At 31.8% G+C, this 15,056-nt stretch overlaps 3 protein-coding genes across 7 annotated transcripts; all 3 read left to right on the forward strand.

Annotated features, from left to right (window-relative positions):
• Nucleotides 1-232: 232 nt before the first annotated feature.
• On the forward strand, nt 233-1,231 carry LOC145313525 (UPF0488 protein CG14286). The gene is made up of 2 exons (XM_080152967.1): nt 233-361; nt 818-1,231. Exons 1-2 carry the CDS (start codon nt 329-331, stop codon nt 1,184-1,186), a joined length of 402 nt encoding a protein of 133 aa, XP_080009093.1. The 5' UTR covers nt 233-328; the 3' UTR covers nt 1,187-1,231.
• Nucleotides 1,231-7,456, forward strand: Uba4 (Ubiquitin-like activating enzyme 4). The gene is made up of 11 exons (XM_080152953.1): nt 1,231-1,389; nt 1,870-1,962; nt 2,191-2,254; nt 3,051-3,114; nt 3,725-3,812; nt 4,519-4,616; nt 5,102-5,199; nt 5,463-5,575; nt 5,867-5,976; nt 6,329-6,534; nt 6,856-7,456. Exons 1-11 carry the CDS (start codon nt 1,231-1,233, stop codon nt 7,098-7,100), a joined length of 1,338 nt encoding a protein of 445 aa, XP_080009079.1. The 3' UTR covers nt 7,101-7,456.
• LOC145313519 (AH receptor-interacting protein) lies at nt 7,429-15,054 on the forward strand. 5 transcript variants are annotated; one of them, XM_080152956.1, is made up of 12 exons: nt 7,429-7,554; nt 7,850-7,957; nt 8,440-8,503; nt 8,679-8,764; nt 8,904-8,973; nt 9,360-9,421; nt 10,782-10,859; nt 11,290-11,360; nt 11,692-11,845; nt 12,051-12,150; nt 13,252-13,396; nt 13,659-15,054. In XM_080152956.1, exons 1-11 carry the CDS (start codon nt 7,456-7,458, stop codon nt 13,341-13,343), a joined length of 984 nt encoding a protein of 327 aa, XP_080009082.1. In that variant the 5' UTR covers nt 7,429-7,455; the 3' UTR covers nt 13,344-13,396; nt 13,659-15,054. The 5 variants fall into 5 exon arrangements, with proteins under 5 accessions (XP_080009082.1, XP_080009081.1, XP_080009086.1 ...); XM_080152955.1 differs by having other exon boundaries at nt 13,686-15,054; XM_080152960.1 differs by having other exon boundaries at nt 14,228-15,054.
• The last annotated feature ends 2 nt before the right edge of the window (nt 15,055-15,056 follow it).

Consider the following 15,056-nt stretch of genomic DNA (forward strand, 5'->3'; position numbering starts at 1 on the left):
TAAGTTGGTGGGGAGGGGTTGTTTGTACACTTATTGGAAATAGATCTTGAGCCCGTACTACGGGATTGCTATTAAAGATAACGATCCATTCCTTTTGTTAAATCTCTGATATGAATGTGAATAGCACCTTTAAACTTTACATTTTCCACCTAGGTGCTATGGAGGGAAAATCCCCTCTCCCTAAGCAAAAATCGTAAGTTTTGCTTTATTTTTAAGATTTTCAGATAAATAAACTATACTCTCTTGTGTACAACCCCCCCCCCCCCCTCCCCCACTTAAAAATAAATCGTAATATTTCAATGTTTTTCAGATTTATGAAAAATCAAAAATGGAAGACAGTTTAGACCAAATGCAATTTCAGGTCCTTAAATTATATTTATTTAATAAATATACCTACCTAAAGGAATTTATTATATTTTTGAATATTTAAATTTTCTCTTATGTTCCCAAATTAAAAACTTTTAAACCAACAATATTTGCTTAACCTGTGAAAGTGGCATAACATGTAGCGCATCCGCTCGTTGTCAGGAAGGTAATAGGTTCGAATCTCAGCCAGACACCACGTCACAACTAAAGACGTTAAAAGATGGTTCGTATTGCCGCTTTGTCAGGTGTGCAACATTTTCAGTTAAAGGAAGATTTGGTCCAGGGATACATGGAAATAAGACCTGTTAACCAACCATTTTCAGCTACCTTTAATATCATATTATTAATGGTCCAAACACTCTGAAATGATTTTATAATGTAATTAACGGAAAATATGCAGGATAAATAGTTACACGCCAATCTCTCCATGAACATGTATTCTTAATTTTAGACGGAAGTATTATGGTGTGTCCAACAGCTGGAACTAAGTCTGGACTCCGGAAAACTGAATGAGAAACGCACAGCAGAAGTACAAAAATCCATCAAAACGTTGAAGAACCCCAAAACACCTCTGATAAAAATGCGCCAGCTGATGCGAACACATTTTGGCGACTACAGAGAAAAAATGCAGGCAGAGGGGAAAAAGGCGGGAAAATTGGACGCTACAAAAGTAAAAATTGCGGGAGTAGAGAAAAGTGATAAATCCAAGTTTGTTAAGAAATCTGCAAGTCAAGTTGGAGCAAAAAGTGAGAAAAAAGATGGTGCTGAAAGTAGTAACTTTACCTTTTCATTTAATATCGAAGAGCCTCTTAAAGAATGAATTTCTAATTATTTTGTATATTTTTTCAGTGAAATAAATATAAAATGGAAGCTTTAGAGCAAGAATTAAGATATATGAAAAAGTTATTAGCAGAAAAAGATTCCATAATCGAAGCTTTGACAGAAAAATTGAAGATTTATGAAGCAATAGAAAAAGTTGAACCAGCTAAATTGCCTCTAGAACTGCAAAATGATAATCGCAAGGTGAGTAATAGTGTATTCCAGTATAGCTTCGAAACCGATTAATATCCGCTTAATTAGAACCGGTTCTCAGTCATACTAAAAAATCATTAATGTAGCATCGCATTACAGACAATTTTCAACGAATATTAAAATAGAAATCATAAAATCATACAATTTTAGTTTGCCCGATTATTTGGCCCAACTGGGCTAACAAAATTGGTTTTAATCTGATAATTTTTTAGTTTAATATCCGCAGAAAGTTGTCGTCTATAGTACTTTGCGATAAATAATAATTAAATTATCTTCTCTTCTCGTAATAGCAGTAAAAAAAGATTAATAAAATTTAAGTATTTCTTCTTTTGTGTTCTTTTCATTTATTCTTATTGATTTTAATATCCATTAGTCAGGTACCTATTCAAGAGTGTTCTATGCAATATACTATTATTCATTAGTATCTAAGTAACCTTCTTAAAGTACCTTATGTTTTTTTATGTCCCTTAGGACGAAGAAAAGTTGACAAATGATGAAATTGGAAGATTTTCCAGGCAGATTATCCTTCCGGATTTTAGAGTCAAGTCACAACTTAAATTAAAGGTAGGTACCTTTAATCCAAAATAGAATAAAAGATTTTTAAAAATTTTGTAGAGTATTTATTGTTGGTTGCATGTGTAGGCATTAAGTTTTTTTGACTGCCATTTGACCGTTAATGTGCATTTAATATCACACAGTGACATACTATCAATTCAAAAACTATTTTGTGTAAAAAAGGGTTACCTACTATGTATCATAAAACCGTTTATACTTAAGATGTTTTTTTTCTAGAATAGTCGAGTGCTTGTGGTTGGGTGTGGTGGACTTGGATGTCCCTCGGCTGTTTTTCTTGCAGGTGGGAATAAGATTTGTTTGTGCTTTCCCTCAAAGAACCCAACAGGCATTGACCCCCTCCCTTTCCTTCCTTATTTCAAAATATATTAGGGAAAGCTGGGGTAGTTATTTTTCCATGCTTCATACCTGCGGTGCCCTAACGTTGAAGGGCTACCCAGTACTCAATGTAACCTAACCTAAGCTGACCTAAAGTAATATAGAAACAAATGAAAAATAAACCACTCTGATTTTCAATTTAATGTAAAATAAGATGGAAGGGTTCTTTGCTCGACTAGGATCTTAGAGGGATACCACTGATTTACATAAAAGCTAAGGGGCGTCGTAGCTCAGTGGTAACGCACTGAGTTACGGTGATGAGAGTTCGAGTTCTAGTCCCCATGTGGCAACTCGAATTTCTCAGTTGAATACATTCACGCAACTTCCCCTGGTTGTGTAAGAAGGGGATTATTGAGTAAGTTTGGATACTTAATAGTCAAGTACATAATATCAGTACTACCCTTATCCTAAGCTCCTCTGCGGAGAGCGTCATTCATTACTGTGACTTAATTAAATTTGGGACACCTGCCATACTCAGCGAGGGTGAGGTAATAATGAGTAGCTCTCATGAGATAGCGGGTCAAGTCATAATGTGCTTGAACGTGGAGCTTGATAGCCCTAGTGGCTATACAAAAGTGTCTCAGCCTACTCCATGGCTACTTAGGTCCAAACCCTAAGAGACTATGGCTAATCAATCAATCAATCAATAAAAGCTATGCGAGAAATAGATATTACTTTGTAACCTACATATATGTTATTAGGTGCTGGTGTTGGAACTATAGGCCTTGTTGATTTTGATACTGTTGATGTTTCTAATTTACACAGGTGGATATTCTTAATTGTTATGCATCGTTTCTATTAATAGTAATGTAATTTAAGTCTTAACAACGAGTCTAAATTACTCTAAGTGCTCTATGCAAAGTCCTGGTTTAGCACTTATACACCCCCTCTTCTTTATTTTTGAAATAAATTAGAAATAAGGGAAGAAGGGTAGTTTTTTCCTTTGACGAACCCGTGAAGTTTGAACGCTGCAGTATATCTGCAGTACTCAATATAACCTATCCTAACCTGACCTAATGTAATGAACAAACAAACCAAAAACTATCCACCATCCGGTCCTTATTTTCACTGACTTTATTATTATAAATGAAGAGTTAGATAAGTCCTTACTTGAGTAATTTGTGTTGACTCGAATTTCTCTTCGCAATAATAATCACGCAACTTCCCCTGGTTGTGTAAGAAGGGAACTATTTAGTAAGTTTAGAATGATACTCAATAGTCACGTACATAATATAAGTACTATCCATGACTTCTTAGGTCCAAACAATAAGAAAATATGGCTAATCAATCAATCAATTTTTATTACGATTTTCAAAATGAATATGATTTACATCAAAATACAATTGCGTAATTTTTAACGCAAACAATATTTTAGACAGATAATGCATACTACTGCAAGAGTTAATGAACTAAAGTGTGTGAGTCTTGCTAAGTCACTTAAAGCTTTAAATCATAATCTTAAGGTAAGTTCTTTTATTCGGGAATTATATCCCATTAAGATTTGCATTTTTTTAAAGCGTAGGTAGATACTTTATAATTGGCCTATAATCGCTCGTCTCATAATTGTAAAGTATATAGCGTAAAGTTTATCGGGACTTTTTTTATGGATTTCTTGTATTGGTTTAGTAACACAAAAGTCCCTTTTTCCCTGAAATTTATCTTGCGTGGAATATAAAACCAATAATATCTAATGACAATATTATGTGCAGTAATATTTTAACATTACTAGTGAAAATATTGTAAAATTGTTTAAACTTTGATTATGTATGGTGAAATTATTTTAATTTTGCATATAATGCTTTATTGTTAGGTATATTTAAATCAAAAATATTGCTAACTTGTTTTTTTTTCTGGTTGATATTTTTTTCTATTTTGTAGTTAAATACAACTATTTTTCTGATTATTTATTTGTCTTCACATTTCAATTTCAAGCGTAACGATAACAATATTAGTCAAAACTAATCTAAAATACCTAAGCTATTAATTGTGTCAAATGGATACAAAAAAACAGAACTTTAGTATGTGCCAGGAGGGAAAAAAACGTCAGCTTAACAAAAGCAGAGTACATTTACATCACAAGAGTTATGATTATAGTATAAGGTATAGGTAGTATTAAGCTAATCCTAAAAATTCCCTTAAGAAACTGTGTCTAAAACTGATTTATTTTAGTATATTCCCATCCATACAGCACTAAACAGTGAGAATGCTTTGAACATTATAAAGAACTTTGATGTTGTTCTTGACTGCACTGACAATGTTGCTACTAGGTAAGACTAGATTCTTACTGAAGTTTTAAATACAGGAGTTTCTAACAATTCGTAAAAATGATACCTGTTCAAGGGAATTGGGTCACGAAGTGATTGTTATTTTAAATTAACTTACACCATTATTTATATGCCTTCTTTAGGGAAATCAGTGATAGAAAATTATTTTCAGTTGTTCTATGCAGTAATTTGATGTCTATCTGTCAAAATAACACGATAGTGTTGTCAATTTTGCGCATCTTTGTCATTTTTCATTGGATTTGCAAATTTCTTGAAGCTAGAAGAATCAGAATATATTTTGTGTCTGTTTATATGAATTACATATCTTGGCCATTTTCATTTTTTCCTTTTTTGCTTAATGTATAAAAAATTTATTTCTGGACTTTTAAGTGGGTTTGTATGTTTGCATTTGAAAAAACAGTGATCTGTTAATTTTAATAAAACCAGATCATATTTATGATTTATGACAGAATTATCATTTATACTAGGTACCTATTAAACGATGCGTGTGTAATGACGGGAAAACCTCTGGTATCTGGCAGTGCCCTTAGATGGGAGGGTCAGCTGACGGTTTACAATTTCCAAGGTAAATCAACAAATTAATTTTTCATTAGAGCAGCTTCTTTGTAGGCATGGAATGTTATTGTTTTTGACTAAGTTATATTCACGACATTGCATTTACTAAATGTTCTACAATTATTTTGATACAACTACTTTTGTACCTACCGTTTACTGATATGATCAGATAGACGTAACTGTTCTTCTCAAAGACAAAATTGTCCTTCTTTCAACATAACGTCTAGGAATAATTGGAAACAAAACTGTTCATAAAATAAAACCTGACTTTAGGTGGTCCGACCTACAGATGCCTGTATCCTAACCCACCACCCCCAGAGGCTGTAACTAACTGCAGTGATGGTGGTGTCCTTGGTGCCATCCCTGGGGTGATTGGGGTTATGCAGGTAGATGTTTTGGGCGCTATTATTTTTGTTTTTGTAACTTTCATTATTCAAGATTTATTGATATTTTAAGTTTTTATCAAATAAAATTCATACCGTTTACTCAAGAATTCAAAACTGCTGTAATGATATGTCTTCCATACCTAATTGTTAGGGAAGCTTTAAACTTGTCCTGGATATTTTTTGTCTACTTAAACTCTTTTTAGGGGTAGAGGGATTAGAAACTCGCCTAAACATAAAACCCTCTTTAAAAAGAGGCCTGAAAAGGAGTAATTGACAAAATGATTGTTTAAGGCACTGGAAGCAATAAAAATAATCGCGCATGGAGCTTCGAGCTTAAGTGGAAAACTACTTCTGTTTGATGGATTGGAGTCAAGATTCAGAACAGTCAAACTGAGACCTAGGTATTTTTTATGATAATGCATAATTCTAATAAAGTGAATAAAAATCTTCTAATTTTCCAATTAATCCTATTATATAAAGTTTTAAGTTTTTTTTTGTTTAAAGCTTAAGATTTCAATAACGGCTGAACCAAGTGGCCCTCCTTTTTAGTGAAGCTTCTCCTCGGTCACGCGATGGTTTTATGCTATTTTCCTAAACTTCCAGTCCTCCTCTAGAGGAAAAAAGTTTGTAATAACTAAATATTTTTAAAAAGAATTACTTGCCATTTAAAAGATATGTTAACTATCATACAAATTGCTATAATTATCTTAAAATTAATGTGTACTTACATGACAAAAATATTGTAATATTCAGGACTGAAGAAGGAGGACAAATCAACAAATTAATTGACTATGTCCAATTCTGCGGATCTGGTGCAACAGATAAAGACGAGGGTATCAATATTCTCAACAAAGAGCAGAGAATATCAGCTGTCCAGCTTAGGGACAAATTGCCAGCTGGTGACTTTTTGCTGGTTGACGTGAGGATGGACACTGAATTTGAAATTGTTGCTTTGCCAGGTATTTTTTTTCTCTCAAAAGAATAGTCATAAATGAGAGTTGGGAACCTTAAAGAATTAAAACCAGAATATAAACTAAAGCATAAATACTTCAGGGACGTCCAAATTGGAGCAGGAGGGATGATTAACCCTCCCAACCTTTGAAAACCCCTAACAAAAATGTTTTTGGGCGCATCACGCCAATGTTTTTGGTTTAAAATTTTTTTTCAATATTAGGTACACAAAATGTGTTATCGCCCCTCCCTTTTTAAATTTTAAACTCGGGGTAAAAAATTAGGAAGAAGTATAAAAATGATAGTAACTAATCATGATTTATTTGTAGGAAGTATCAACATTCCAATAGACCATTTCCAATCAGACGAACAAATAGAAAAGCAAAGTCAGTTATCCTCATCATCCAACCAGGATATTGTATTTATATGCCGACGTGGTAATGATAGTCAGCGCGCATGTGCAGCATTTAGCCAATACTGTCATAGGAAAGGGTTGAAGTTTGGTGTCAAGGATGTCATTGGTGGACTACATGCTTGGGCAAGACACGTGGATAAGGAGTTTCCTGTATATTAGAATGAAGAATGGTTCATGGTGGGTTTCGTCGCATTTCACAGCTTTTAAACTAAAATAACGTATCAAAAGTTACTGTGAAAATACGACGAAACCCGCTACTTCATTTTCTTTCCATGATCCGGAAAAATTAATTAAAAAAACAAGAAAAAGAAAAATTTATTTGCCACATAAATTTTTAAGGTATTATGCGTAAAATGAATGTTGAGAACATGAGATAACTTTAAACAGACACAGTACACCAATTACACCATATTTTACACTACTTTTGCAAACTATACATGTGATTATATGTACCTAATATATTTTTTATTACTTTATCATTTTTTAAAATTTACAGAAAAAGTAACAAATAAAAATGCGGGAGGATATGTCAACAAATCCCAACCTACCAATCCAGAAAAAGGTTCTGCATTCAGGAAAGGGAGAGGTTCCTGATTTTCCTAATGGTACAAAGGTATATTTTATAATAAAGTTCTAGTTTAAGACTTTTTCTTACTTATTGCTCTGTAAAATGTGTAATATGAAGGTATATTTTATTGCATAATAATAGTAATCTTACCATAAAGTTTTGGAGTAAAAATTGCCAAATGCATGTAATTATGAAAAAAAAATTATTATAATTTGAACAAAATTAATATTTAAAAAAAAAAATTATTCTCATATATTGCAATAAATACATTAGAAGAAAATAACTTCTTTTAAACGAATATTGAAATTTAGATAATATACCTAGAGGTTATATTTATCAGGTAAAGTTCCACTATGTAGCAAAACTAATGGATGAAGCTGGTACAATACTGGATGATTCTAGAAAATGGAACCAACCAATGGAACTTATTTTTGGAAAGAAATTCAAGGTACAGAAATTTTATCAACAGTCTATGTTAGTGAACTTTTTGTATAATTCCTTGTTAAGTCTCGCATTTTTTTAGTAATTTTGACAAAATTTTTAATATTTATAGGAGCTATCTATAAGTCACTTAGTCTGTTTGTAAATGTGGTTTTTCTCATTTGCTATTCAAGATAGACAGTTGATTTTTTTTGTTAAGATTCCCTATATCAATGAACATCCAGTATGTAATTTACTTAGTCCGTCGGTCTATCAGTCATGCTAAAAACTATAATATACACGGAAAGCTTAGGTGCTTTTCTGCAATAAATCTATCTTGATTTTATAAAAAAAAAACTTTAAATCTCCTTGTCCGTTTTCTCATTATTGAGTTTTTGTGCTTCGCTAATTCTGGATGTTTTCATCCTTGTTCCAATATTCAAACAACCTGAAGTTTTGAGTATCAAACGATATTTTGTATTTTATTTAAAATCGTTGAATTTTATTTAGATGGAAAGTTGGGAGATGTCTTTAAGAACAATGAGAATAGGAGAAGTTGCCTCTTTTAAAACTAAGGAAAATATTTCTTCTTTAGTATAAATTCAGTGACGTGATTAAAGTTCTATTAAATCAAATTTATTTAGATACAAGTTCTCTCTTAAAAGCACGAAAATTGGCTATCAAATATTTAATATCCTTATTTTGTAAGGAAAACTGACTTCGAAATAAAACAAGAACAATATTTATGCAGAGAGTATACACACATTCCTACCCTCTCGTAGCAAAGACATTTAGAGAAACATTTGGAGAGAAAAAGGGCAAACACTCACATAAGGTAACTATTACTTTTTCTAAATGTTTAGTTCAAAACAAAACTCTGAGTATAAAAGGATATTTTTTTGTATATTTAAATGAAAGTAAGGTAGAAACTTTTATTTCATCGGTAGGTACTTAATTAAAAATTTATTTTGCAGTCGTCACATGTTTGTGGTATGGCCATGGCCGCCGGAGGTCTGGGACATGATGATCTAAATGAGCTTATGAAGGAATATATCATTGATCTGTTTTGTTGTTTTTAATGGTTCTCTATAAAAATTCTAAATTAATTTTTAGCTCCTTAGTTCCCTAGAATGGCCTTTTCTTCTTTCTTGGGCAGGTCTCTTTTTTTTTGGAAATGCACCTCCTAAAACTATCTTTAAAGCTCCTCTTGACATGAATGATGTTATATTAATATTTGAGTATTTTATGGTATTTTTAGGCGTAAGATTCAAATTATAACAATTTAATTCCTTATTTTCGCACATAGATATTTATTTTTTTATGGGTTGACTCTTTCGATTGCAGAAACCGAACTACTGCATGTAAACTTTTAAAAAGAAAATTTAATAAAAATACCTTTTTTATCTAAAAATGAATCAATGATACATAACAGAGCCCTGAAGACTTAGAATTTATTTTCGAATTATTGGCGGTGGAAACAGAATATGAAAAGGTGAGACAATGAAATATACCAAGGTATTATTTTCATTAAAATAATTCAAGATTTCTTAGAATGTACTGGGTTTTAATATTTTTTTAACTGTTTATTTGATATGTTGAATCTTCCTCTACTGCCAATTTAAGATTTACTTATTTTCCATCAATTACTGTTTCTTGTGTGTTATTTTTCTAGAGTAATAAAAAAGTGTGATTATTTTTAAAAGCGAAGCTTTTCTATAATTAGGGTCCGTCCGTCCGTCACGGATAGCTTTTTTCGTTAATTTAGACATGTTAGAATTGTCCTATCGATTTCAAATTTTGCATGGTGATTCCTTTAGTAGTTAGGTACGATTTAGAAAGCGTAGCAACTCTATAATCCATACCAGAATGTCCGTACGTCCATTTTAAACATGTTGATTTTTTTTACATTTTTAACAACAAATTTGTATGTGACCTAATTATCCGATTGGTCTGATTTTTGGTATACTGATTCCTGGGACAACAAAGTACAATGTTATAAGCGAAGCAACTCTATAATCAAGTCTTAAAAATGTAAGTATGTCCATAATCAGTATCCTGTATCAAGCAGTTTTTTCAACAAATTTACTTACAATTTTGCTTTGACTCTTATACATTAGCATTCTGATTATTCAGTTCTGACATTATACAAGTGTTAATGTCCGTTTGTCCTACCGTTTCAGAGCTTCGCTTTTATGGATGTTGTCATCCTTGTTTATTGTGCAAATAGAGTGTATACAAGGGGGGGGGGGGGGTTTAATGCAACCATCTCGTAATCAATGTATAAATGGCACTTAAAATTCGAATTTTGATCTGAAATTTTGCATGAGTAATCCTTGGTAGGTCTATTTTCCCTAAATCGAACAAAAAGTTGGAAAAGTAGCGGCTAACGGCTGGCGGCTCATCCGTTTAGGCATTTGTTGGGTATTTTCAAGCGAAATCCATCACGAAACTTCTCTCCACATAATGCTCTTTTCCGATCCAAAACGTTTTCAAACGGTTCTAGCCGGAAATTGCTGGTACTAGAAATCTAAAAAATGTTTTTTTGTATCATTTCACATGATTTAAAGCAAAAATATGTTTCAAAAAGTTGATTTCTACGTAATTTATGAAGATTTGCCCTAAAAATAGCCAAAAAACGGCTAAACGGCTGAGCCGTTAGCCGTTACTTTTTCAACTTTTTTTTTCAATTTAGGGAAAATAGACCTACCAAGGATTACTCATGCACAATTTCAGATCAAAATTCGAATTTTAAGTGCCATTTATACATTGATTACGAGATTGTTGCATTAAACCCCCCCCCCTTACATTTAACAAAATCCTGTGCACGCCCTTAATTCCTTAAATAATATCAGGAATCTTGGCAAATGGATGCAGACGAGAAACTTGATTCAGTGCCTCAACTCAAAGAACAAGGAAATAAACTCTTTAAGGTGGGTGATGACTTTTATCTTTATTGGTATTTTCAGTTTTTAACACGGCCAACCCAGGTTATGAAGTACCAAACCATGCCAAAGATATTGTGTGGTTATGTGTAATAATATTTTTTGTACACTTATGTTGATGAACATAATTATCTTCCTCGTTTTCATTCGAATCCGGTGGATAGGAACCATACGAAAAAATTATGTCTAGCATCGTATTATATCCAGCATTCTACGAATATAGAAATGTACAATCATAAGATTAAAACTAGTTTTTTTAGCCCCGAGGTGACGAAGTCACCGGCTCATAATTGTACATTCTATATCCGCGGAAAGCCGTTTATAATACGATGCGAGAAATAACTATTCTATAAATATATTTGAAATATGTTTTTTAGACTGCAACAAAGCGTTTGATTTATATGTTTACATTTACTAGGAGGAGAACTTTGTTGGAGCAGAAGAAAAGTACAGAGCTGCCTTATCCAGATTAGAACAACTAATGCTTAGGTACTTCAATACAAACTTCAAAAATTACATTTATTTGGAATTATGATAGAGCTAAAAAAGTGTCCGATATCTTGATATTGGTATCCTCTTCTACAAATGGTATTTTCTTTATACAAAATATCTAATTTTGTAACAACTGTATTTTGAGGTTAGTTTGAGTTAAGAGCCTCATATGAAAAAAAAATATAGGGGTGGGGGAGTTAGTGGTAATTAAACAGGTTTGAAAGAAAGCATCACGGAAACAAAAAATACTTTTTTCTACAAATGTTGTATAATAAGAAATTAGAAAATTTACTATTAATTGTGAAATAATGTTATTTTGTTTTCTCAGGGAAAAACCCGGAGACACCGAGTGGGTGGAACTTCTTGAGTTGAAGATCCCCCTACTGATGAACTTGGCACAGTGCAGGCTAAAATCTGGAGATTATTACGAGGCTATCACACACACTTCTGAAGTTATTGAACATAGACCTGATAATGTTAAGGTATTATGTTTTGTGGAATTATTACAGAAAAGTGTTACATATTCAGTTGAATTGTGTGTGTGTGTAGCTATTGTTTCTTAGTGTTTGGGCCTAGGTAGTCATTTCATTTTTGAATTGTATATAATATAAATAGTTTTGGTTTTTTAGACCTGCGTCTTAGCTTATTCTTTTTTAAGTAGTCCTATTTTTATTAATTTCATTTCAGGCTTATTTCCGCCGCGGCAAAGCGCACGCAGGAGCTTGGAATCCTGAAGCAGCTAAAGAGGATTTTAATAAAGCAATGCAGCTAGATAAATCTTTAACAGGTGAAGATTGAACATAACTTTAAAAACTTTTCTCGTATTCATTCGAATCCGGTGGATAGGAACCGGTTCTCATCCATACGAAAAAACTATGTCTAGCATCGTATTATATCCAGATTTCTACGAATATAGAAATGTACAATCATAAGATTAAAACTAGTTTTTTTTAGCCGGTGCCTTCGGCACCCCGGGGCTAAAAAAACTAGTTTTAATCTTATGATTGTTCATTCTATATCCGCGGAAAGCCGTTTATAATACGATACGAGAAATAACTATTCTCGTATCGCTTCGAAACTGATTATTATTAATATCCGGTGGATTAGAACAGGTTCTCAACCAAACTGAAAAATTATGTCTAGCATCGTACATACAGTTTTCTTCGAATATAAAAATGTACAATCATAAAATCAAAACCAGTTTTTTAGCTCATGCCGTCGGCATCTGGGGGATAACCATAGAGAAAAAAATAAAAGAGAGGAATCGAAGCAACTAGAAGACGAAAATAGGCAGTGGGCCTAGAGGCCTACTCAGCGCTGTTGCCGCGCTAAAATTTATTGCTATTCCACTACTTTTCAAATGGGAGGATTAAAAATTATTAAAAAAATATTTTTTTACTTTTTACTATTTCCATATTTAGGACAAGAATATTAGATTAGATATTTTCGTTTTAATGTTTTAATTAAAAATTACATAGAATTTTATTTTTATTTAAAAAAATTTGTTCATGAAAGATGAATCCTTCTATTTCTAAAAGGGGGAAATTTTTTTCATAATGAACATTCAGCTGATTCTGACCGCCCACGGCTGTTTGCTAAATATCGCTTTTCTTTTTATTCACATTATTATTTATGATTGACTTACAAAAAGCCCTGGGCGGTTTTTGATTTTCGTCTGCTTCTAAATTTAGGGATGGGGAAGTAGTATTTTACCATATATATACCCACTTTGCCTTCATATTAATGCATAAAAATAAAGAGCAATAAAAGCTTGTTCATTTTCATTTTGCATCAATAGGAAAGACCTAGGAAATTACGCGTTTATGTACACATTAGGTCTTTTGTCTTTAGGTATACCAAAATTGATGTTTTATTTGTATTTTTCTAGGTACCTGCAAAAAAGAAATAGTCCTGATAGAAGAAGAAGAAAAAAGGAAGAATAATGAAGATAAACAGAAATTAGACAAACTTTTTAACTGAGCTTTTTATAACTCACCTTCTTTAGAATATGTAATTCAATTATAATTACAGTGGTGTATATTCTGCATTGGATCCCCTGCTAAAGGGGTTAAGGGTGTAATTGTAGGAGGAGGAAAAATAAAGAGGTATGAAAATATTTTTTCTATTTTTACCCTCCTTGGGGGGGGGGAAAAACTCAAAAAATATGTGGGAGGGGTAAAAAATGAATAAAAGGTAGAGTATTTTCTATTTTTTTACCTCTCCTTAGGGAAAAAAATTGGGAGAGAAGACAATGAAATATTTTGCAGCCGGGGAAAAGAAATGAATGTTTTGCAGAATATACACCAATGTCACTTTCTTTAGAATATTTAATTCAACTATCAATATTTGTGCTTTCAAAATAGTTTACTTATAGAATCCTTCCAAACAAACAAAATTCAATAACAAACTGATATTTCTCTTTTTAACACACATAATGTGTGACTACAATTTAGTTTACTGCTTTAGATGTTATATTTAATCATATTTATCTTTTTAGTGTTTTAATTTAAATATAAAAATTTTCTTCATAATGTGATGAAAATCCAAAACACTTTGTCAGGTTTTTGTGTTAATGTCGTCGGTTGTGTTTTAGAAAGAATATTCTACATTTTAACCACCTAAAAATTCAGAGAGGGAGGGGACAATGGGTTGTTTATTACACTAGTCCCCAAAGTTTATGATAAATATTGTTGTTGGCTTAACAACTTTGGGGACTTTTATTGAATTTTAATTGGTTGGTTTATTAAGTTGAGTGTCCAAATGTTTCAACCACTAATTGTAATCTACAGAAGTGGTGATTTTGTGTATCATCATATCATTGGGGATGTACAAAAATTTATCGACCATTGTCTTTTTCCCTGTAGAACCCCTTGTATGTTTTGCCATTTAAACCTAGTCTTTAATTGTATTTTATTTATTTATTGTTTTTATTCATGTCAGTTTGGTATAATTGTTATTTGATGCAAAATATGTGATTCTATTTGATTAATATTACCTCTTAGATTTTCAAATCTGTTTTGTCTACTAGCTTCAGTCAATATCCTATTAATTATTTCTATATTGATAAAAAAAAAAACAGCAAAATGCTATATGATAAAAAAAGAAAAGAAAAAATGACTTAGGTACCTATCATATTGATTATCTTTGACCAGCCAAAAAGTTGGAGACCAAATAGTTTGTTAAATTATCCCCCTCCTTTTTCGAACTTTCTTTGGCAAATAGTTATGATTTTTTACACGAGTATCATATTGCTTTGATTGATACTTCACTTTTTATGAGAAAATAATTCATTCAGTGTCTATTTAGTATTTTAATGTTATTGTTTTTGTGTGATCACTAATCAAACATTTCAACAAAGTTTTTCTTCTTCAATTTTCATTGACTATACATCCTATAACAGTGGCTTGTATTTAGCGATTTTCAAAGTTTTTTTTGGCTTTAAATATAAAACAGAGTGAAAATAATAATCAAAGCGGTTTTTAACTTATTTAAGTTTCCACCAAAAAAAATTTATATTGGCTTTTAATTTCACTTACACTTTTAAAATGTAGACATTAATGGAACCAAAATAATTAAATTGCTTCATATCTGTCACTATCTTTCAACTCTTCATGAAGAAATGATATTTAACAATAAATTTACAATAAACATTATGCACAATTGTATCTATTCTTGTATCAAAATTTCAGAATC

The sequence above is a fragment of the Acartia tonsa genome, chromosome 3 (assembly GCF_053477335.1).
Source record: "Acartia tonsa isolate MP-2025a chromosome 3, ASM5347733v1, whole genome shotgun sequence".
NCBI lineage: Eukaryota > Metazoa > Arthropoda > Copepoda > Calanoida > Acartiidae > Acartia > Acartia tonsa.